This window comes from Dipodomys spectabilis, unplaced genomic scaffold (genome assembly GCF_019054845.1).
Source record: "Dipodomys spectabilis isolate Male_0828 unplaced genomic scaffold, ASM1905484v1 ptg000319l, whole genome shotgun sequence".
Lineage (NCBI taxonomy): Eukaryota > Metazoa > Chordata > Mammalia > Rodentia > Heteromyidae > Dipodomys > Dipodomys spectabilis.
The window spans coordinates 4,654,759-4,677,600 of NW_024870996.1; the positions used below are offsets into that span (position 1 = coordinate 4,654,759).

General features: G+C 50.3%; 1 protein-coding gene across 1 annotated transcript; it reads right to left on the reverse strand.

The window, feature by feature from the left end:
* Positions 1–6,179: 6,179 nt before the first annotated feature.
* Positions 6,180–20,931, reverse strand: LOC122127985 (insulin-like growth factor-binding protein 5). Its single transcript, XM_042702297.1, is given in 5 exon segments — positions 6,180–6,531; positions 7,625–7,744; positions 8,210–8,296; positions 8,298–8,440; positions 20,533–20,931. Coding segments are annotated over 5 exon segments (816 nt in total). The 5' UTR covers positions 20,867–20,931; the 3' UTR covers positions 6,180–6,399.
* Positions 20,932–22,842: the final 1,911 nt, after the last annotated feature.

Genomic DNA, 22,842 nt, shown 5'->3' on the forward strand with positions numbered 1-22,842 from the left:
GAGGATTCCAAAGCTCAAGAGTGTGGCTGAAGTGGACGGAGGCTAAGAGAGCAGGCGTGAGGAGCCAGCGTCACAGAGATAAGCTGCCAAGACCTGGGGGTGGAGGTGGGGCAAGCAGATACTGGGGCCTAAGTCCCGCCTCCTAGGGCTGCAGGTGCATCTCAGCGCGTGAGGGTGGAACAGGTGTGGATTAGCTAAGAGCCAGATGGCTAAGTGGTGGCAGCTGTATGCAGTTAGAAGAGGAAGGTTCTAAGGATCTGGACGAGGCCTGGGGAAAAGAAGGAATGGAGCAGGCTTGGCTCCATCAGGGGACTTGGGGATCATGAACCCCAAGGAAGAACAACTTGGAGAAGAATCTTGGCACCCAACGCCTCCAGGCATCATGAGGTGAGCAGTGAGTTTCTGATGCACACATCAGGAGGCTGTCAGGGCAGGGGCGGTGCACGGCTTCTTCCTGTTCTCCAACTCCAGGCACCAGGGAGAAGGCACCTGTTCTCTCTCTACATCACGTGCTGTACCTTTCGCATCCTCAGTCTTTACCCATTACTGCTGGGCACAGGTTGCAGGTGACTGAGGGCAGTAGATAGGTGACCAGTATCTAAAATATAGTTTTCTCTGGTTTCCTTGGCTTTGTGAACTTCAAGAAATCTGGTACTGAGAAGTCTCAGGGAAGAGTTTCAGCAACTGCTGAAGGGGATGTATGCATAGGGAAGGGCCTGCCTGGCAGGTAAGGACACCTCCAGTCACCCTAATTGCCATGTGGCAAGGTGCAGGTCATGAGGGCTCCTAGGAGCTTTAATGTGGATCTGTCTGTGGGGAGATGGGTAAGACCAATCTGTGGGACACTCGGGTGCTCTGCTGTGGGAGGCCTGGTGAATGAAGATGGGGCTGTTGAGAACTGGAGTGGTGGGGGAAGGGAAGAGCCCCTGGGCAGAAGCAGCCTCGGAAGAAGGAATGCTGCTGATAGAGATGGGGCGGGCAAAAGGCTGGAGGGTATGATTTAAATCAGAGAGGTTGTTTCATAGCTTTATGCTTCCCTGGGCACATGCAGCTATAGAGTCTGGGTAGGAACCAGAGGTAGGGTTTCCCCTTGGCCAGAGTTCTGAAGGGCTAAAAGCTTGCAAGGCACTGGAACAGGAGGTGGAGGACCATCTTAGAAATGCTTTTCTTAGAATCTTCTCTAAAGAGAAGAGATGGGTTTTTTTTTGATGCTGGTCCTGGGTCTTGAACTCAGGGCCTAGGTCTTGTCCCTGAGCTTCTTTTGCTCAAGGTTAGTGCTCACTTGAACCACAGCTTTACTTCTGGATTTTTTTTTGTAATGTATTGGAGATAAAGATAAAGACTTTCCCTGCTAAGGGTGGCTTTGAACCTCAAATCTCAGCCTCTTGAGCAGCTAGGATTACAGGCATGAGTCACTGGCACCCGTCTAAGAGGAGACATTTTAAGGGCAAAGTAAGACTACTTCAGACGGAGACCAATAGCAGTTCCCCCAGCTGTGAGCTGGACACGCATCTCATTTTCTGAAGGCTGTGCTGCGTTTGCTCTGTGGTCAGTACCCGCAGTGGGGCTCAGGGAGGTCAAGGAGGGAAGGGATGCTCAGGTTCTGGGCAGAGGGCTCATCTGTGAGGAGCCTTTTTCCACTCAGGGTCGTCTCTGGGGGATGTACCCGGGCCTGAGTTCTTTCTCCTAGTGCTCTCTGCTCTTGTTGGAGAACTGAAGAGAGACCCAGCTGCCTCTCCCTCTGCCTGCTTCCCTGAGCCCCTGGAGGAAGCCAACGCAGGCTAACTGAATGCAGAACTTTATTAAATAAATGCCTTGTCATGACAAAAGACAAAGATCAAGGAGTAACATAAATTATAAGTTGAATAAATAGTATACAGCAAATCTTCACTCTTTAATAAAACGTGAGATCCTCTGGTTTGGTTTTTTTCTTTCTTTCTTTTTTATTTCCTTAAGTACAAAATGCTAAACAGGAGCCAAACTTGTCCGCATTCATGCGATTCTTGTTCTTGCATTTTTTTTTTGTTTTCTTTCACAAATGGATTGTTTGTTGGTTTTATTATCACTTTTCTCATTCTTTTCTTTTTTTTTCCCCCACCAGTAACAATCATGAGTATTTATTTTTCTTTAAGTTGGAAACAAAAAAGAGAGAAGAAAACAGAGCTACAGTATGCCTGTATGTAACACTATAAGGAACTACAGTAATATGTGCTGTGGTTATTACTGTCTTAAACAAACCAAAAAAAAAAAAAAAACTGAAACAAAACAGAAAAACCAAACCTAAAAACCAAAAACAACTGGTAGGCAACTCGGAATCTGAAGGAATCTTGTCTGACAACTGTGCTATCCATGTGACAGGCTAGTGTGTGACGGTGGTGGTGGTGGTGGTGGTGGAGATGGAGCTGAGGCTGGTGAGCAGGGTACCAGAGAAGTGGGGTGAGTGAGTGTAAGGGGCTGAGGACCCCTCCCACCTCTGGCCCTTCACCTTCCTTTTCCCCACCTAGAAGGACTGAAGGCGAGAAGGCCGGAGTCTGTGACGTGGAAACACTATATACTCCATGAGGAAACCAAGATAGTATGTTTTACAAAAGAAACAAAAAAATCAAAAAGAGGAAAGGAAAAAGAGGTGGAGAAACAGTGCAGAATAATTCTTGCACTTTAGTGGTTTTTTTTTTTTTTCTTTTTCAAATAAGGACAGTACAACACCTAGGTTGCTGGCTGGTCAAACCCCGTTCCTTTATCCCATCAATACTGGGGGTCCCTTCCAAGGCTTAGCCTCCTTTCCTTTGGGAGCCAGAAAGTGCCTCTCCAAGATTCAAGGTTTCTTCTCCATGGCCCACTCCTGTCTCAGGTTCCCATTCTCAACTGGAGTTCTCTAGGGGGTCTGAGTCGATGAGTGGAGGGGGGTGCAGCCCCAGTTGGGGGCTTGTCGCTGCTAAGAAGCTGGGTGGAGGGAGGATGGTTGAGGCTTGCCTCCCTTAGAGGAGGTTACCATGGTAACAGAGGTGGTGATGGAAAGAAAAGGTGAGGGAGAGGAGGAGCAACTACAGAGAGACCTTCTGGGCTCCCCCATGCAGGGCCTGTGTCCCTGGCCTGTGTGTCTAGGCCTGGCGGTCAAAAGAAGTATGAGTCTCCTTCTCACAAGGTGCCCTGCTTTGCCAGCTGTGTCCAGGTAGGCTGGGTAAGGAGAATCAGTCCTGAATAGTCCCTCCCCCTCCCGTTAGCTGGCAGTCGTGGGGGAAGGACAGAGGTATCATTTCCACTGCTCTGAGGCATGAGTCCTATGGGGATGGAAGAGGCCTTTCTGTGAGGACAGACTTGGGGAGCACTTACACCTGAGGCCATAGATAACACAGAGTCCAGAGCTTCCCAAGGAACAGATATTGGGCCAAAGGCCTGCCTGACATCAGGGAGCTTCCAACTTAAGACTCGTGCTCACCACGACACACCTGTTGGCCCACCCTGTTCTCTCTCAGTGGCTTGCTGAGCTCAGCTAGACCTCCCATCGGGCAGATTCATTTCCATCAGCTCCTGAAAGGTCCAGCTTCCTCTAGGGAGAGGTCCGCTGTCAGAGCCACAAGCCCTGCAAGCTAGGGACAGACTCACCACAGGTGTGGGTTAGGAGGCTGAATTTGGGAAGTCCAAAGTGTCTGGAAGTGGAGTAAACTAGTTCACTCTGTCTGTGGCTGATAGCAAAGAGCCTAGGTAATGGGCAGAGGCCCCTTCAATCGCAAGCAAACATTGGGGCAAAGAGTGTACCCATGTCCGGAATCAGATCAAGGGCCTGGGAGAGGCAGGGAAGGCGTAAGGTAATTCTTGGCTCAGTCTTTTCTTAGGGGGAATAGCACCCCAGTATCTACTTGGCAGATCCCAGTTAGATGACTGCTCAAGATCCAAAGCAAAAAGAAGAAAGAAGGGGAACATGAAGAGAGGTTTAGGGTACTGGTCTAAGGTATAGGGAAGTATTGAATCAGGAGCTTGGGGACAGTTGTGTACAGAGATGGCACGTGCCAACCCCCAAAGTTCAGAAGGTCCTCACAGCTGCCATCCCTATAAAGCTCTTCATCTCACTGTGGAGACCGATCGCCTCTTCCATCCCCAGCCAACTGTCCTGTCTGGGAGAACAAGAGGCGACAGCCGTCATGTTCCAGGCTCTTGTGAATTGACATACAACTGGTTTCTTCGCCATCACTCTTTACGGTCCTCCATGTTTGATGTTGGAGGTGGACTCTACTGTGCCAAGCCATCAGGAGAGAGCAGAGAAAGCTGTGTCCACAGCAACTAAGGGCCTTCTTTACCAGCGTCCAAGTCCCCTCTGGTGGCGGCCTATCTTCAGTCTTACAGGACAGTCCCAAGGATGCCCATCGGTTGAGCAAGTTAGTGGAGAGGATTGTTCTTGGATCAGAATCTGGCTGTCCAATGACAGCCCCCATGAAGCTTCCATTCCCAGGTTGTCCTAAGCTTTGCATTCCTCTTTCACCTCAGGGAGGAGGTGGGGACTGGCTGCAGTAGACCAAGGAGAGCTTGCAAAACTCTCTGGCTTCAGTCTTTCATGGTGGGCTGAGGGTAGGGCATTAGAAACATTATTTTGTCCTTCAAATGCTTGGCTGATTTACTGATCCTCGTTCCTACCCACCTCCTCAAGTCTAGAAGCCACCTCAAATTATCCACCTTCCCTGGTTCTATGGCCTGGATGGAGCTAATTTCTATCCTTTAACCTACTTCTTCATGTTTCTCTCTCCTTCCTCTTGAATCTCAAAGGGGCTTCTAAGGCCAGAAAGGCAAGGTTTCTATTGGCTTTTCCCTCTTTCTCTTGCTTTTCTGTCCCTCTGCTCCATCTGCTGTTCTCTTCTGCTGAAACCTTTACCCTAGCACCTCCCTCTTTGCCATCCCTCTTGTCCATTTCTCTCCTGCTCTGCCAGCCTGGAGATCGAGAGAGGATTTCACATTGAAGGTCTGTCCAGATGAAAGGGAAACGCTGGGGCAGGACCAGTGGTTTAGACTTGGACCTGTTGGGCTTGTTTGGTATGGTGGCCAGAGAGTTATTTCCTGAGGGCTTGAAGACTGAACATGGAATGAGCTGGGAGTGTGGGACACACATTATCAAGTGGTGGCAGCTACCTGGCCTGGTTGGGTACACAGGAAGCAGGTAGGGAATCATGAAAAGACTCACAAAGAGCTGGGTTTACAGCTCAGGGGAAACCCGTGCCTAGAGGCAGAAAAGCTAGTTGGTATGGGTTTTATTAGGACACTATGGATTTTCCTGGTTTTCCCAGAATGAGGAAGCATCTCAATGCTCCTTAGAAACTACTTGGAAGAGGTAATGCAAGCCTTTGCAAGAAAGGAAGAAAAAAAAAGTAGAAAGTAGATTTATATGCCTATATATGACTATATGAAGGCTTGTTGATAAATACAAGGCCATCTTTTTTTGTTTGTTTTTTTCTTTTCTTTGTTCCAGCCTATCCTCCGCCACAGAGGCTGCAGTGCTAGTTGTGAACTGGGTAAAAGCAGGAGCTGAAAATACATGCCTCAGCCCATGTCTTGTCACCCCAGAAGAACAAGTCTCTCCAATAGGGGGGTACATTTTGATTTCTAAACTCCTGCAGGAGGAGTGAAAGATACACACATATTTAAGTATCTGCATAGGGAAACCTATTTAGAATCATCCAATTATGAATCTACTTTGGTTTTAGAGGAATGGAATGCTTCTCAGTGTTTACAAATCTGGAGGGGAGACAACACTCCACTTGGGTGAGAGGAGAGGAGGGAGAAGGGGAAGGCATCCACTTTGCTGGCTGGAATAGAAAACCCTAGAAGGGTCCTGGCATATTTTGTCTTTTTCCTTTCTCCCCCATAGACCAATTAACTTGGGAACAAAAAATAAATCCAAGGTGACATTGAATGTCACACCTTGGGCCACACCTTCAGTGCCCCAGCCTCTTCCCACTGCCAGCCAGAGCCGGTCCTGACCAGCCCTGATCCTGGTCCCCTTTCTTTCCTGCCCACGTTCCTCTCTTCTTTCCTTAACTCTATCCATCACTGTTTCCTCTTCTACACCGATACCTTTCCTCACCAATGCGTTTCCCCTTTCTCTCACTTTTTCTTTCTCTTTTCCATTCTCTCTTCTTTCAATTTGCCTCAAAAAGAACCCCCGCCCTCCCTCTTTTTTGAAGGGGGCAGGGGTCTCTATTTTTTTGCATCTCTGTTGTTGCCATTTCTAAAGTTGAGCCCTTGCTGGAGATTCCGAGGTTCTCAGTTTCCTCAAATATATAATAATAATAATAATATATATGTTTTTTTTCCCTTAAATGAGATGAAATGAGTGGCGTCCTGGGGAGGAGGAAGGCGCTGGCTGGAGTTGGGGCGGGGGTGGGAGGGGGAAGCAGGGGGAAGGGCGCGTCACTCCACGTTGCTGCTGTCAAAGGTGTGGCACTGAAAGTCCCCGTCGATGTACTCCATGCCTGGCAGCTTCATGCCGTACTTGTCCACGCACCAGCAGATGCCACGTTTGCGGCCACGGGAAGGCTTGCACTGGGGGAGGAGGTGGACCATCAGTGACACACCACTACCCAAGGTCCTGCTCCTGTCTGCCCTCTCTCTTCCCCATCCCAAGATGAGCGGGGTCATTAGCTAACTCTTGGGGTTCTAGCATACGGACTGTATGGGAGAACCTAGAGAGCAAGGCTAATATGGGCAATCTGCCCTTGGGTAAACTCTGTAATCTTGTTTTAAAAATTAACTATTAACTTTGTTTAAAGTTACCAATTTGGGGTCCTCTGATGTAATATTCTCCAAGACTCTTGAGACCGGGACATGATCTTGAAGCCATGGCATTGGGACAGTCAAAGCATGTGTGTGGCTTTCTACGTGCCAGATACTGCTTACCCTGACCACGTGGCAGGAGCTGCTCTCAGTGTTTTTAACGAAAATGAATCACTTACTCCTCCCAGGTGAGGGTAGTGTGGCCTCATTTTACATGAGGAACTGAAGGCACAGAGATGTGTAGAAACTGGAGGGAGGAGACACAGCTAAAAGGGGTGGAGCCTGGCTGTGCCCCAAGGCCATCTGGCCCTTAACAAGGACTAATATCAATACCAGTAAGGAATCCCCTTGAAGCAACAACGGGGTCCCTGGGGAGCTTGTTAGAAATTAAAATCCTCAGACTTGCCAATCAGAAACTTGAGCATGACAGAGGGGCTTCTGAGACCCTTGGAATTTTGGGAACCAGAGATCTATGACTGTCCAAAAATAGGCTTGCCCCAAATTGAGCCTGGCTGTCATTGGAAATGAAATGATAACAGATAGTGTCAGGAGAAAATACGTTTTTAAAGTCTCATGCTTGTGTGTGTGTGTGTGTGTGTGTGTGTGTGTGTATGTGTGTGTAGCACAAACACGATAAGATGCAATGTTTCAGTGAATCCATGTAGGCAAGTTGGAATCACAAAAACCTGGGAGGGAATGAGGAAAAATCACAATTGTACCTTGTGAATAGATACTTTGGGTTTGGGAAATCCTAAGTTGTTGGTGGAGATCTCCAGTCAGGGACTTGAACCTGAAGGAGATTTCCCTGGCAGGTGTCAGGATCTATCTGTGCCTGAAAACGTGGTGTGGGGCCGTTCCATACCTGCTTTCTCTTGTAGAATCCTTTGTGGTCACAGTTGGGCAGGTACACAGCGCGGGGCACCATGTGTGGGCTGGCTTTGAGCTCCTGCAGAAAAGCCTCCATGTGTCTGCGGCCCGGGCCCTGGTGAACAGAGGGATGACAGGTAAAAAACCACCCAGATGTGCAGATATACGACCCAGAGCAATGGAGCAAGCCCCAATGTGGCCAGACATAGCCCACATTTTCCTTTAAGTTTTCCAGGAGAGCCACCTCAGCTTTTCTGCCTTACTGACTCATTGTACATGAGAGGCTTTGGTCTTCAGAAACTCTGGGAGCTGTTCAGCCTCTTCCTAGGACTGGACACAGCTCTAGGGCAGTTCACACATTTGCTATGGGGGTCAATGGACTGACTGATCTTTTCTTTGAATGAATCCTACCTCTATTCCTGCTTACTTGGACAAAGCCCTTGGCAAGCTCTGACAATTATCCTCTGAAGTAGGTTCTCCTCAGGGTCTGGCCTGGGGATCTCCTGCTGCCACAAGTATCCAAGTGAATGAGGGGGAAAGGTCAGATATCAGAACAGTAGCCTACATCTCCGAGACTCACCTGCTCCGATTCCTGTCTCATCTCAGGTGCAGTGATGACCCGGGGGTGGGCAGTGTTCTCAGCGCCCCCCACAAACTTGGACTGGGACCAGCTTCTTCCTGCGGTCCTTCTTCACGGCCTCGGCCTTCAGCTCGGAGATGCGGGTGTGCTTGGGGCGGAAGATCTTGGGCGAGTAAGTCTCTTCAGCCATCTTGGATGTGGTGGGTTCCTCATGCTCGCGAGAGTCTCTCTCTGCAGGGAGAAGGGGTTAGAGGTCAGTCTCAGAGGGCCAGGAGCCCAGTGCTGGAAGGTTTGGGGTGAAGCTGAGGATGATGAGGTCTTTGTTTTCCTGCAGCTCCAAAGCTAGGGGGAAAAAATGGCAGCCCTCACTCAAGTAGGGGAAGGGAGGAAGACTCCATGGCAAAAGAGCATCTTGACACAGACTCATGGCTTCACCAGGTGGGTGTTAGGCTTTGGGAGTTGGATGGGAGAGAGGTGATATCCTAGGGGCAGGAGGAAGGAAGGTGGAGGAAATAGTTCACAGAGCGCAGGTGGCTAGCCAGCGGCTCTGGCTTAGTAGATGAGAGTAACTGGAGGGAGAGGTGTTGAGATTTAAGAACCTTGGAGACTGGGTTGGTCAAGATAGGGAGATGGGGCAGCCTAGGTATGGGTAAGAATGGTCTAGTCTGCCCTCCCAGTGGGGCCCTTCCTTGCGCTTTCATTGAGACTCATTCAGACCTGGGAGAAGGATCATCACGAGGAGCAAGAAGGGCACCTGGGAGAGATGGGAAAGTCAGAAATATGGGAGCTAGAGGAGGAATGGAGGCAGCTGACACCCAGAGACCTTGCTCCTTGGCATGGCTCAGAAGTGACACTGTGCTAGGCTCCAGGACCCGGGTGGCTGGGACATTACTCCACTCCAGTCTGAGAGAGGCCGACAGCTGGCTGGAGCAGGCATGGTGTATATATAGGAGTGACTTGGTGACAGTCTATACTTAGCTGACTTATGACCTTTAGAGGAGCAAGACCTTGTTCATGTTGATCTGTGAATTCGTCCTGCCTGGCCCTTCCAGTACACAGAGAGCCAGTCAATTCTTTTCTCATCTCAGCTCTGTGACCCCAGAGAACAGACACTTAGGTTGTTGTTCCCAGATGGGCAGGGTGTGATTAAGCTGCCTGAATGCAGACCAGGTGTGGAGACCGGTGAGCGAGAGAGACAGAGAGAAAGAGAGAGGGGGGAGGGAGAGAGATAAAGTGTAGTCATTGCTGGGGATTGAAACTAGGGCCTTGCACATGCTAGGCAGTTGCCCTACCACTGAGGTATATCCACTGATTTTTCCCAAAAAGCAAATGGGCTTTGGGTGTCCCCTTCTATCCCCCCCCCACCATTACTAAATGAGGTGAAATGAAATTTCAGTTCCATTATCTTGGGATACCCAGCAATTGTGATAGGAGGCCTCTAGGATGAGAAAATGGAAGAAGGGGGAAGAATTGGGGGCACGGGCATGGAAGGATATCGCACATTTGGGAGCTTTAGGGGAACCCTCTATGTTACTGAGCAGTGTCAGAGTCCAAGTTCTGAGTGGTTATCTCAGAGGAAGTTCAGGCATGTGTTAGGGGAGGCCTTTAGAGACATGGCCAAACCTGGTCAAGATGACGGGTGATGGGAAGACCTGGTTGAGTCAAAGCTTTGAAGTGATCCTGGAGGTTGGTAGATTTGGGTGGTTACTCACAGGAGAGGAAAAGAAGTAATTACTGGAGAGGAAGATGGTGGAGCTATGGGGAGGACCAATCTATGGTTTACTTCCTGGTTCTTAAAGATGTCGGGGATGGGTGTGTCATCCCTCCCTTCTGCAGCTACCTATTATTAGTATTTTGTCTTGGTGGGTGGGTGGGTGAGAAGGTACCATCCTCCACTTTGTTCTCTTTTGGGGGCTTGGTGGCCATGGAAGCATGGTGCTCACAGCCTTTCTGTATCAAGACCCTTCATCTTAGTTTTTTTTTTCTAAGAAGTTCCTTGGGAAAAGTTATTTGGATCTCTCTTGGCCTCTTTTCTCCTCTTCCCTCCTCTCCTCTCCTTCCTTCCCTTCCTTCCTTCCTTCTTTCTCTGCCTTTACTAGGGCTTGAATTTAGGGCCCCTCCTTCTCTCTTTAGCCTTTTCCACTCAAGGCTGGCACTCTACCACTTGAGCTATAGCTCTCGTTTTGATTTGTGTGTGTGTGTGTGTGTGCACGCGCGCGCACATTCTGGTTAATTGGAGGTAAGAGTCTCATGAACTGTTTTGCTCTGGCTGGCTTTGAACCTCAAGCTTCAGGTCTCAGCTTCCTGAATAGCTAGGATTACAGGAGTAAGTCCCCATTTCCCTCCTCCCCCTCGGGGCCCCCAGCTCTTGATCTTTTCTTTCAAAGTGTTCAGGTATTGCATTGGAGCAAAGCAATGATGATACTATAAAACAAAATGTAATTCTGGTATCTTTCTTCAAAGAACTTAGAAGGCTTTTGGAAACCCTGAACTTCACCGAGACAGGGCTTCTGGGAGTGCCCTTTCCCCTTGCCCCCTCTCTATGCATCCCCTCTGATTGCTTCTGAAAGGCAGGCTTAAAGTGTTGATGTCCCTCCTGGTTTTTTCCTGCCACTTAACCCCATGGGACCTATTACTTAGGAGAGCCGAGTATCAAAGATACTAATCAGGGTCTTGTGGTCACCTGTAGGCTCCAGAGAGACAGTGGAAACTTGGCCAGCAGCCAGTGGAGAGCCATGAAGATTAAAGGGCTGGCAAGCAAACCAAGGCTGGAATACCAGAGCCAGCTTACCCTACTCAGCTACTTTGTGGCCGAATCATAAATAGGCTTTCAACTTTGGACGTGCTTAAGTTTTAGGTGCAGTACGAGGACATGAGTATCCCTGAGCTATTTTACCAAGAGAAAATGAACTGAGGTTATGGGAGGGATACATGGAGGAGGACTTCTTGGTGAAGACTGCCCTGGATAGTGGGTTCTGGAAACTCTTTGACAAGTGGGTCAATACCTCCAGATGGCCAGTAGATGGCGGAGGACACTGGGGCCTGCACAACCTGAGGAACTAAAGCCAATGGCAAAGTCTGATGTTTGGATGCCACCCACTCCTACTGTCCCTCTTCTTAAATGTCTTTAGTACACATTTAGAGTCAGGGAGATGGACAAATGAGAACTATATGGGGAGAGAAGAAGAAGCAGGTATAGGGGCTAGAGAGGGGGTCAGAGCTCATTTGGGTATAAAATCCTGCTGTTTCTCTTTGCTGAGGTTTGAGCTCAGGGCCTGGGCTCTGTCCCTGAGCCTCTCTGTGCTCAAGGCTAGTGCTCTACCACTGGAACCACAACGCCACTTCTGGCTTTTTCTGTTTATGTGGTATTGAGGAATCAAATCCAGGGTTTCATGCATGCTAGGCAAGCACTCTACCTCTAAGCCACATTCCCAGCCCCCTGATGCTTCTTTATTCTGTAGGGAGAAAATGACCTAGGGAGGGAGACATGTCCCCAATCCCACTCTCTCTAGCTTCTGAGGAGATTCTTTAGAAGACAGGAAATATGGAACACTTAGCACGAGTCTAGAGGCATCCATAAAAGCACTGTGCTTGTTTTCTCCTTCCTTCTTCCCCTTCCTCACTTCCTCCCTCCCTCCCTTCCTTCCTTTCTTCCTTCCTTCCTCCCTTTCTTCCTTCCTTCCTCCCTTCCTTACTTCCTTCTTTCCCTCCCTCCTTCCCTCCCTCCCTCCCTTCCTTCCTTCCTTCCTCCCTTCCTTCCTTCCTTCTGACAGAGTTTCCTTACATAGTGCAGGCTGGCCTAGAACTTGTGATCCTCCTGCTTTAGCAGTCTGAGTGCTGGAGTTACAGGCCTGCACTGCCATGTCTGGCTCTCTAGTCTCTTCTAGCCTGATGATGAGGATTACCCCAGGAATAATGAAAATGAGAGCTGGGCTCCCTCTGTCTCTCATTCTACTTCCCTCTATAGATTTAACCATAGTTTTTTTTTGCTATGCCAGTCCTGGGATTTGAACTCAGGGCCTGGGCACTGTCCTTGAACTTTGTTGCTCAAAGCCAGTGCTCTACCACTTGAGCCGCAGTTCCAATTCCAGCTTTTTTGGTGCTTAATTAGAGGTAAGAGATTTGGCTTTGAACCCAAATCCTCAGATCTCAGCCTCCCGAGTAGCTAGGATTACAGATGTGAGCCACTGGTGCCCAGTGGATTTAACCCCCCCCCTTTTTTTTTGTTTGTTGTGGGGCTTGAACTCAGGAGCGCTGAGTTCTAAGCTCTTTCACTCAAGGCTAGTGGTCTACCATTTTGAGCCACAGCGCTACCTCTAGTTTTCTGGTGGTTAATTGGAGATTAAGAGTCTCACAAACTTTCCTGCCCAGCCTGGCTTTGAATTGTGATCCTTAGATCTCACCCTCCTAGGATTACGGGCATGAGCCACCAGTGCCTGGCTGGATTTAAACTTCTTATATGACCAAAAGGCAAAGAGAAATGGGTCTAAAAGCATTTTTGCAATACAAGTGTGTGTGTGTGTGTGTGTGTGTGTGTGTGTGTGTGTGAAACATTAAGGCTCAGTGGATGCTTCGAGAGGCCATTACATGCATGTCTTTACCTAGAGACACGATCACCTTGTAGAGAGACAAAAGGAGGAAGGGAGATGAACAGAGTAAGGGTAGGTACAATCTCCTTCTCTCCAGGATTTCTCTTTGTTCTAAATTCATGGTTCCAGTAGAACAGCCAGAAACTGCTGTGGCTTTGTCAATGAATAAATATGAAGCAAAATTAAAATTTGAGTTCTCAGTTGCTCTAGCCACCTTTCAAACACTTCATCTGTCCTGACCGGGGGGGGGGGGGGGGTGGGGGGGGTGGCTACCACGTAGTTATTGGACATTTTCATTATTGTCCAGTTATTCTACTGGACAGGGCTGGCCCAGCCCTGCTCTGTGCCTGGGTAAAGATGAAAATAGTAAGGCTACAGACTGAGCAATCTCCCTTCTTCCCTGCCTGTCCTGTTTCCCAGCCAACTAACAGCCTCCTGCTTTGGCTGCGATACAAGGCTTGTGGGAGAAGAGGGATTGACTGCTCACTGTTGAAGAAAATGTAAGATATGTCTCAGTCTCCCAAGCCTGATTGTTCCCCAGCTGTGGATGTTAATTAAACTCAATAGCACTGTGTGTGTGTGTGTGTGTGTGTGTGTGTGATACACAGAGAGAGAGAGAGGTTGCATGGGTGCAGAGGTGGGTAAGGAGGGGCTTTGGAGCCTCCCAGAGAAACAGCAACCTCCCCCTTCTCACTAGTCCAAGCCCTGACCAGCATCTTCCTGGCTCCAGTCTCTCTTGGAAGACATTGGTTTTTCTTTTCCTCTGATCAGTAACAGATGTGTGTTTTGAATTTTTTTTTAATTCTAGATGGAGAAAGAGTCTCACTATATAGCCCAAGCTGACTTTGAACTCATGATCCTTCTAGCGCTTTGATTATAGTGATTATTATGTCACTGTGCCCAGCTTCCTGGACTCTTCCCCCCCTCCCTCTTTTAACCAGAATTATGAGCCAAGACAGAAACAAGTGCTGTCCTTCCAAGAGGAAAGCAAATGCAAGGAACTGTCATCCTGAGGAAGGAGAGGGAGGAGGGAGAGGGAGGATGAGAGAGGAGGAGGTAAGGAGAGTGAGGAGAGCCAGAAAGGCTGTGGTGGATGGATGGGAGGAGTGGAGGAGGCTGAATAGTGTGGGCTGTAGGTTACCCATTGAAGTTGGCTGAAATGGGAATACAACTCCTTTGTTCTGACTAGAGAAACATGTACACCAGACAGCATGGTGGGTAAACATTCAAAATCAGGAGCTGGACTACTAGGTTCCAATCCCAACCCTACTATCAAGTCACTATAAAAGCCTTGTTGCCCTTGACCCTGTTAGTGGAAGATGGAACACAGAGCTGTCAGCGATGGCTGGCTAATCCTTGGCGCTGGTTTACTTTGCCTTGGGTTTCTTTCTTTTCTGTTTTGGTTTTCTCATCAGAGTTATGAGAAGGATGATAACAGCCCTTTCTTCCTATATGGTTATTATGAACATTAAATGACTCTATGCATGTTATTGAAGTCTTAACACAAGACTCTGCCTTTACTGGTCTCTGTTGTCTCTCATTTCCCTCATTACAATCAACTGCAAATTTGGTTGCATGGTACCTGGCTGACAGATGTCTGTCAGCGGATCGTAAGATTGAAGGCTCCTTGGGTGAGGAAAGATGTCTGCTCTCTTCTGATCTCCTGACTGTGACCCCAGGCGGAAAGGACCTTGCATGGTGCGCTCAGCCTCCACTTAGAGAATGCATCCTGAGAGTTCTTCCCTCAGTGCTCCTTTATGTTACATTAATGCCATTAGGTGTCCTCCAAAGGGAGAGAGAAAAAGGATTCAACATGCTCTAATGTGTTCGTGGCAGATATCAAGCTGACACTTACACATGTGCCACTGTCCAGGGACCAGTTAAAGAGACTCTCTCTCTCTGTAGGATTCAGAGCAATAATTTTGGTGTGGATTTTTTGGTTGCTGGGAGGTAGTTGGTGATGAATGTACACATAGGAAAGAAATACTATGCGTAACCTCCAAGATGAGAATCTACAGTCAGGCTTCTCCAGGAGTTGTGGAAGGAGAAAGTAAATAAATGCTCAGTACAAATGATTAAATCTGTTTCCCCATACACCAAACAATCATTTGCCCTGAGTGACCAGAAGAGGGCAGCAGGGAGCACACACAGAGAGCTGACTCTGGACTTGGAGAATATTTTCTAGAGTCAAACAAGGGATTCTTGTCTGTCAGGGAAAGCTCAGAGTCTTTATTGGGGCAAGAGGAAGGAGGAGGATCAGTGGGGGCAAGGGGGAAGAAAGCCAGACCCTATCTGAGAACTGAAACAAAAGGACTGGGTGTGACTCAAGTGGCAGAATGCCAGGCTAGCAAGCACAATCAAACTGAGTTAAAAAAAAAAAAAACACCCAAAAAACAAAAAACAAAACCCAAACCAAAACCCAGATTCTATTTAATTGAAACCTAAGAGTTAATTAAGGCCCAATCTACTGGGACAGGGGGAGGGGTGTCTCATGCTCTCTGCCTCATCTCTAAGTATCCCCAAAGGAAGGACAGGCCCGGAGGGTTCTCAGCCGGTCGCAGATCAACCTGTACTCTGTAAGCATTTCTCCACTCCCCTGCAGCAAAATCTGGACATAACTGCACATAGGTTCACAAACCAGTGGCTCTCTTGGTTTTTTACGTCATCAGCTTTTGTGGAAGATGGTTCCTCTGCTAGCCTTCACGCTTACGTCATCCTACCTGGGATCTTGTTATCCTGCTGGTCAGGTCCCATGGACCCCTGCGCTGTGCAGGTTGCCATGGAAAGGAGACCAGACAGGCATTGTGTCCCCTGTAGAGAAGAGGGACAGCTGAGACACTAAGGGGCAGCAAGAACACCTGCCTGCCCACACCAGAAGTGCTTCTTGTCTGCAGGAAATGAGGTTTGGCTTCTGGACCCAAATGCCAGGCTGACCATTATTCCTTTATTGCCTTTTGATTCTCTTCCTTGACAAGACCACTGGCCCAAGACAGGCCTGTCCGCAAAAACTGCTGGCACCCTTAGCAAGGAGAAGAGCTACAGCCCTGTCCTGTCTCTACCTCTTGCCTCAGGTCTTTGGCAAGTGATTCCCATTCTGGTCCAGAGTGGTCTCATCCATAAAGTGAGGGACCTGGCTGAGCTGAGGGCTGTGGGATTCTTCCAGCTTTAACATTCTTTGGTCAACACCCAGACAATTCTGGAGAGATTAGTATAAACAGAGTAGCCTGGCAGAAAAGGCCATTTCTCTGTTTCTAGACATTTGTAGTCACTCCTAAGGATTTATGTTGAGGGAGAAAGAAAGAAAGATAGTAACTAAGGATATGATAACAAATCATGGGACGAAATAGAACTGAGGTAAAAGGGAGATTCAATAGATACTTGGGGGGAGGGCGGGAATAGGAATAGAGACCTTCACTGGCTCCCTTGTTTATTTGCCAACTTATTTCTGCAAATATACCATGAATGTTATTGCTTTGAATAACATACCCAGATGTGAATGTAAAGAGAGTTTCTGGAAATTTGTAACTGTGGTAAAAATGCAAAGCTGGAAGGACACAAACCCCTCCCACTTGCCTACTAGTCTCTCTTGTGGCAACCATTTTCTTTCTTGCTGGGATAGTTATTTATGGAGTTCCCTCCCCAACCCCCCTCCCCAGTTTCTCCATGCAGTGGCTCTGGTGTGTGGGAAATCTGTTCTTCCAATTTTACACATTCAGTGTCTTAAAGTTTCAAAGGCATTGCTCAGGTACAAAGGGAAAACTCTGGAAAATTTTTGCTTCCCTCCTCCCCCTCCCCCCTCCCTCAGCTTGAATTTACTCCAGGCCTCCGCACTTTAGCACAGCCCTTAGCTTTAACCCAAGAGATGACCTCGGCTGGAAGGTCAGCCTAGGGGCCTTCCCCCTGCAGCTGTGGGCCCACCTGCTTCCTCTAAGCCAGAAGCCTAACCCACAGCTGTTCAGACTTAAAACTTACCCTCAGGGGATGCCTAAGAGGGGGGTGGGGGAGGGGAGATGAAGGGAAGGGAGTCAGAGGGGAGGGAGGAGTAAGAAGTGGGGGGGGGAGAAATGGAAACCTAAGGAGCTCTTACTGGGCCAGCTGTGCTGGCTCCTCCTGGCTGAGCTGACACAGCAGAAAGGAAAGATGGAGAAAAAGCAAGAAAAGTCAAGTTAAAGCCCATCCCTGGCCTTTGCTAGCTTTCATTTTGGTTGGCCCTGGCACAGCCAGTTCTCAAAGACTTGTTTCAAAGGGAGGGAATGGGGGTGGGAAAGGAATCTGGCTGAAGTCCTTCAGTTTTCCATGATCTTGTTCAACCCAGACATAAATTTGGCTAGTAAACCTCACTCTGGAACTCCGGCCTTGGCACTGAAGCCAGGATGATGGTGGTCAAACCCCTCCAAGAAGCAAAGGCAGAATTCATTTTCATTTAGGTAAAATTTCCCCCCTTCTCTTTCCCTCTAATTCCTCAATGACCAGTATGCAATTCCACCTACATCAGATTCTCTGCCAGCCCAGGAAAGGTGTCTCAGATGCGCCAGGTAAGCAGGACTCTAGCCCTTAACGTCACAAGACCCCCTCCTCAAACAAGGACTGCCCCATTCCTTGACCAGTTTCAGCGAGGGTCCCCCCCCAATAACTTATGTCTCTTCACCTTCCTCCCCCCTCACACACACCACCCCCGACTTCCATATTGATCTCTAGCTTGAACTGGCCAAAATGCAAAGCTGGGCCTGGCGCAGGCTCCCAGCACCTGGCTCTCTCAGCAGGCGACGCCCCTAGCCCATGTTTCTCAGCAACCACCCAGCAAAACACCCAGTCTCCACCTCCCCTCCCCTCCACTTCCTCCCGGAAGCTTTGGCTGCCAGCCACCACAGTCTACCCACTTCTGATTCTGGAAGTGACTTTTTTTTTTTCGGGGGGCGGGGGGGGGGGGGGGGAGCGCCATTGTATAACACACATAATGAACAACACATACTTTTGTTTCTGAACGTACGTATGGTATATGTACACTCAGATTACATATGTTTGCATCTCTGTGTGTGTGTGTGCAGTCTCTATAATCTACAAATGTGTCTTGCAACCACGGGAGGAAGGGAAAAAAATGGTAGAGTTCAGATTTTGCTGGGATGAAGTGGGGATCAATTGGGGACCAAGAATTTTGGCTAAAAGATGAAAAGGACCCCCCCCCCCCCTCCTTAAGAATGGTCTGGATGGAGACCGGTGGCTCAAGCCTGTAATCTTAGCTGCTCAGAAGGATGTGATCTGAGGATCATGGTTCAAAGCCAGCAGGGGGCAGGAAAGTCACAAAAGCTCCTGGACAGCACACAGGTGCTGAGTTCAAGCTTCAGTTTCAGGAAGAAGAAGAAGAAAAAAAAGGTCTCTGAGCCAAGTGTAACATTTTAGGGTCCAGTGGTGTTCTGCAAATGCAATCCCACCAGGCACCGGCCTTAAGCAGAGGAAGGCAGGGAGGAGATGGGAGGGGAGGGGAGAAGAGGGGGAAGAGGGAAGGGGGAGAAAAGGGGGAGAGGTGCTGGGGCTGGACACGGCGGAGAGGGTTACTCTTGATTGGCCCAAAGGCACCCAGAAGGTGAAGGTTGAAAAGAAGCTCCTGGGAATTCTAAAGGGGGCGGAGGAATCTAGCATGGGACGAAAGGCGAGCATGCACGAACGCGCGCGCGCAGTAGGTGGGGCCGGGGAGTTGGCTGCGCCGGCTGCGCGGTCCCAGGCAGGACGCGCGCGGTGAGCGTGCGCCCTGCGCGCACCTCTCCAAACCCACTCTTGGCCTACACCACGGATGACTGCAGCCAAGGCAAATAAAAGAGAGGCCAGGCTGCGGCCGAGTGATAACTTGCACATTTTTTCTGATGTGACTGGACTGTTATCCTGAGGCCCAGCTTCCCGCACCAGGTAATCAGTTTACTCCTTTTTGGCAGAGGGAGTCCCAACTCTGTCTCTGGGGCGGGCTGTCTCTTCCCGCGTCTCCTTTCAAGCGGCTGCCAAGGCAGCGACGACCCGGAGAACCTGCCGTTCGCCGACGTGGAAGGAGGCCGAGCTCAGGAAGCTGCCCGGCCTTTCGGCAAGCTCGGACACACCCCGTTCACAAGAGCATGTCTGTAGTTGGCGTGCACGCTGGGGTTGCGCCGGAGGATTGCCGGGCGACCGAGGGGCTCTGTCCCCGGAAGAAAGGACGCCGAATAGTCACAATTTAGCTAAGCCCAGACTCCTTTGGGAGACAATCAGATTCAAGTCTCAGAACTCAAACTCTTGTGTCTCGCCAGTTAGATGTACACTATACATAGATGACCTGATACACACGTATGCGTAGGCACACATAATCAGACTTGGGAACTGCCCGGTTTAAGGGAGCGGGATGGGTCCGCCGGAGCAAGTAGCTCCGTCAATCATAGAAGCCCCGGCGCTCGGCAGCCAGAGCTTGGGGGCCGGGCAAGCCGAGGGGCGGCTTTCCCTTGACTTTTGAGTTTGGAGGTTCCAGGGCCCCGCGGGCATCTACGCCACACCCACTAGTGATCTGGTTTGAGGGGGGGCGGGGTTGGTGGTGCGGGGAGGGGGGCGCGTCTGAGGTTTAGGGACCAGTGGAAGGGTGCGATCGGAGGATCAGCCTAAACCAGGAAATTGTGCCGATCTGAATCTCCCCCCCCCACCTCCTCCCTCCCTCCATGCCTCCCCAAACCTACGTGCACCTTTCATCCAAGGTAAAATCTGAACTCTGGAGGCGAAAGAAGGGTTCGATTTAGGGAGGAACACTCCACACAGAACACCAAACCTTTCCTTCCGAACTCTCCTACACCCCCACCCCCACATCCCTTATCCTGGCGCCCCGAAAGTATTCATTCACTGGTGAGAGTGGATGGGGGGGGGAAAACTGGCATTTTTCAGTTTAATGCGTTTGATCTTGTACCTCAATCAATCATCTCCCGTCCAAAGCAATTAGTGTGCCTGTAGGCGGGGCCTCGGGGTCCCCACCCTAGAAGCTCTTTGGCTGCTCAAGATTGCGCGGGGGGGGGGGGGGGGAGGGGTTAGCGAGGGGAGGGGAGGGGGAGGAGCCCGGAACGCGCTGGGGCGCGCGAGCGGGTGTAGAGATGGGAGGACGGACCCGACAGACTGGACACTTCCAGGCGAGTTGGGGGCGGGGAAGGGCGGGGTGGGGGGGGCTTGGTGGAGACAAAGGTAGAATTAGCTTATTAGATGGCTAACTCTTCTCTAGGCCCCAATTTAAACAATGTTTTAACGAAGAGAATTTTCAAGTTCAGGGGGAAAAAAACAACCACGACACCCGACGTATGGGAGGCAGGGGTGGGATGGAAATGTAGCCTAGTTTGAGACAGGATATTGGGTACCACCGGATTTGGACCTCCAGACCGAATAGGATCGGAGTTGCTCTTTCTCCAGGAGTCGGGAGGGGTGGGATCGGAAACGCTGCAGAGACTGGGGGTGGGGCGGGGGTGGTGGAGAAGGAGCCCAAACAGAGAGGTTCCTTTGGGGAAGCAGCTCCCCCCTCCTCTTGCCCTCCCCCCGCCCCTGTAACCAGAACAGATAGTCCACACCACGACTCCCAGGATACACCCGCTAAGCCACTTGCTGCTTAGAGCTCCACAGGCGCACGCGCGAGGGCCCAACCCTTCCTGTGCACACTCCCTCCCCGCCCAGTCCCCCTCCTCCCCCCCCCCCGCCCCAGCCATCCGGGAGCCTGGCCCCGGGCACCCTGTGCGTGCTCACGGATCTTGGCTTGCTCACGGTACCTCTTTTCGTTGAGGCAAACCCCGCGGCCGTGCAGCAGGGCGTGCAGCGGCTTCTCTTCATCCTGCCGAGGGAGGCAGCGCAAGCCCTGCGCGCAGCGCTCGGTGTAGACGCCGCAGGATTGCCCCTCGGCCAGGGCGCAAGTTATGCAGCAGCCGCAGCCGGGCTCCTTGACCAGCTCGCAGCCCAGGGGGCTGGGGCGACACATGGAGAGCGCTTTCTCATCGCAGGGCTCGCAGTGTATGAAAGAGCCCAGGCCCTGGGCTGGTCCCACATAGGCGGCCAGCAGCAGGAGGACCGTGGTGAGCACCATCTTCTCCGAGTCTCCCTTTACCTCGGGGCGGGGCACGAGAGCGAGAGTGCCGGGAGAAGAGGGGCCAAGAGGTGCGCCTGGAGATTTCCCCCCTCTCTTTTTTCTTATTTTTCAATCTCAGGCAGGTAGCGCAGGTGCCGTCCCCCAGACACTTGCAAAATGTACGGAGAGGGTTGCGAGCCCCGATCGCAAGGATTAGAGACCGGCAACAGGTTGGGAGCCCGACAAGAAAAGGAAGAGCCGTGCCAGGTGCATGCGGGGAGAGAGCCCGGGCGCCGACTATCAATCCCCGACGGGATTTGGGCAGAATCCCAGGGGTGGGGGGAAATAAAAAGCCACAAAATTGCTCACCTCGAAGCCACCACCGAAATAATGAGCTCGGAGGCTGTGTGTGTGTGTGTGTGTGTGTGTGTTGGGGGTGAAGGGGGGGGGAAAGAAATGGTCTTCAGAAAAGACAATTTGCTTAAAATCTAAAGTGCACCGCGCTCTTCTCCAACCTGCAGCTGTCAGAGCGCGCCGCAGGCAGCCGCGGAGCAGGTAAGAGACGGTTGGCGGCCGCCGAGGTGGTGGGAGAAAAATGTTGAAAAGAAAAGAAGGGGGGAAAAAGATTACACGGAACCCTAACCAGCAAGCGCTTCTCTTTTTTTTTCTCCCACTCTGGTTACCACCTCTTCGAAATTCACAGATTTTGCGTGAAGTTCGAAGAACAAACGCGAGGAGAAAAAAAAAAAGAAAAAAAAAGAAGAAGAAGAAAAAGGGGGAAATAAGCCCTCCACAGCCTTAGCAGCTCTTTCCTAGCTCTTTCCCCTCTGGCAGAAGTTTCCAAAGAGACTGCGGGCTCCGGGCGAGCAGGCGCTTTTAAATAGACGGCCCCTGGCTGTCAGCCAGTTTGTAGTTGCAATTTGAGCTCCCCATCACCCAACCCAGGCAAGGATGCCAAGCTTTGCTGTACAAACTCACACGGGGTGGGGGTGGGGAGAGGCCTTCGAGACGTGTGGGGGCTCTCCTCCACCACTCCCAGTACAACACCCTCCTCCACCGACAAAGTAAGAAGTAGGGGATTGAAGGGACCAGGCTGGGATTGTGGGGAAGGGGGTGGAGAGACAAATGGAAGAGAGAGAAATCTGCCCAGACAGGGGAGCACAATATAACTTGGTTTCTCTCTGCCTCCTTTCCTTTAACTGGGCAGAAGGCAGGCTAGAGGGAGGCACATTTTCTTATTAACCAACTGGATATGTATGTATGTGTATATATAAAATACACACACACACACACACAGAGTGCCCTAGAAATTCTTCCCAAGCTTTAGAGAGAGCTGTCTGTTGGTATCACAGTTACTAGGTAAGATGTGTGTGTGTGTGTGTGTGTGTGTTGGGGGGGCAGATAGTATAAACTTGTCAGTTATGGGTGGTGAGTTGAATTAGAAAGAGAGGGGTAAAAATAAAAAGGAAAACTGGAAACCTCTTTTCTCCAAAGTCTGGGGAAAGTGATTTAATCAGAGTATTTTCTAACAGTGGTGGAGTGGCTATCCTTGACTAGAGGGTCAGTCAATCCGTGGCCACTTTCCTAACCTATGGTTGGCCCCACAAGATGTGTGTGTGTGTGTGTGTGTGTGTGTGTGTGTGTTGCCCTTGCAGGAAGGGACATCCACCCAGCAGTGTTGCTGGGAGCAGTGTCTGACTGGGAAGGAAATGCTGTTGCATCTGTGAATCTCTGTCATCTGATGCCCCGGGAGTTCCTGATGTCCAATGTTAGGTAGAAGCAAGGTGGACCGCAGTGACACCATCCACGCTATTCTGTAGGTCTGAGTCTGATGTGTAGGGTGTTCTCTGGAGGGAATGGGCACCAGACCTAGGGAGACCTTGTCTTAAGGTGGATCCATACAAGCGGACACATCTCTAGGATATGAGATGACAGGGCCACAGGGTCTGCTTGGCAGAGATTCTGGAGAGGGACATCATCATACCACTTAAAAC